General features: G+C 50.4%; 1 protein-coding gene across 3 annotated transcripts in view; it reads right to left on the bottom strand.

Moving 5' to 3' along the window:
- LCK (LCK proto-oncogene, Src family tyrosine kinase) overlaps positions 1–1,171 on the bottom strand; it is a 39,895-nt gene that overhangs the window by 5,387 nt on the left and 33,337 nt on the right. For all 3 annotated transcript variants that reach the window (XM_017527926.2, XM_017527928.2, XM_017527927.1), the window contains 3 exons: positions 771–847; positions 526–679; positions 310–441 (listed from right to left, as the gene is read on the bottom strand). In XM_017527926.2, the coding sequence (XP_017383415.1) occupies positions 310–441; positions 526–679; positions 771–847 (363 nt within the window). The remainder of the gene's footprint in view (positions 1–309; positions 442–525; positions 680–770; positions 848–1,171) is intronic.

The raw sequence follows: 1,171 nt of genomic DNA, 5'->3' as shown, positions 1-1,171 counted from the left end.
AAAAAAAAAAAAAAAAAAAAAAAGAGATAGGCCTCTTGCTCCTGAGCTAGATCCTCTTCTACCATACTAGGCTGCCTGGGCCGGAACTAAGGAAAAGAGCTGGGGTTATTAAAGAGAGATACAGACAGAGATGGAAACCAGCCCAGGGAGATGTAGCATCCGCCTGAAGATGTTGGAGTCACACCCGTGAGTGGATAGAGGAGATGGAGCTATAAAGTTTCAGATTCTGAGACTGGAAAGAATTGAGTGGAAAGACATGGACTTACTGCCCTTCCCATCACCCTTTCAGTTCTTGCCCTTGGCTCTGACCTGGGTAAGGGATGCGGCCATGGGTGACAATTTCCGTCAGCAGGATCCCAAAAGACCACACATCCGACTTGATGGTGAATGTCCCGTAGTTAATGGCTTCTGGTGCTGTCCACTTAATGGGAAACTTGGCCCCTATGGAGGAGGCAGAGTGAGGTCACTTGGGTCTACTGGGCCAGACCTTGTAGGGCCCAGACCATCCTTAAATCTCACACTTACCCTCCCTGGCTGTGTACTCGTTGTCCTCAATGAGGCGTGCTAGGCCAAAGTCTGCAATCTTGCAGCTGAGGGTGTCAGACACCAGAATGTTGGCGGCCCGCAGGTCACGATGAATATAATTCCGCTCTTCAATGAATGCCATGCCTTCTGCAATCTGCAGGCCAAACACAGATCAGCAGTCCTAAGCCAGATGTCCTCAAGCCACTGGCCTATGCCCTTGCCCAGCCTCTCCCCAGTCTCCTTACTTGAGCTGCCATGTCCAAGAGTTTGTTGATGGTCAACTTGATGCCTGAAGGGGTCTTGAGAAAATCTACTAGACTCCCTGTGGGCAGAAGCAAGAGTTGCTGGCCCAAGTTCTCCCAGGGGGAGGTCCCCAGACCCTTCTCCTCCAACTGGGCATCTAGAAGTGTGACTGACATATAAAAGGAAAAGTGGGCTGGGTGCAGTGGCTCATGACTGTAATCCTAGCACTTTTGGAGGCCGAGGTAGGCAGATAATCAGGTCAGAAGATTGAGACCATCCTGGCTAACACAGTGAAACCCTGTCTCTACTAAAAATACAAAAAATTAGCTGAGTCCCAGCTCCTCCGGAGGCTGAGGCAGGAGAATCACTTAAACCTGGGAGGCAGAAGTTGCAGTGAGCCAAG

This window comes from Cebus imitator, unplaced genomic scaffold, assembly GCF_001604975.1.
Source record: "Cebus imitator isolate Cc_AM_T3 unplaced genomic scaffold, Cebus_imitator-1.0 Scaffold51, whole genome shotgun sequence".
Taxonomy (NCBI): Eukaryota; Metazoa; Chordata; class Mammalia; order Primates; family Cebidae; genus Cebus; species Cebus imitator.
Note: the sequence above shows the minus strand (reverse complement) of the source record. Positions and strands in the feature narration are given on the sequence as shown.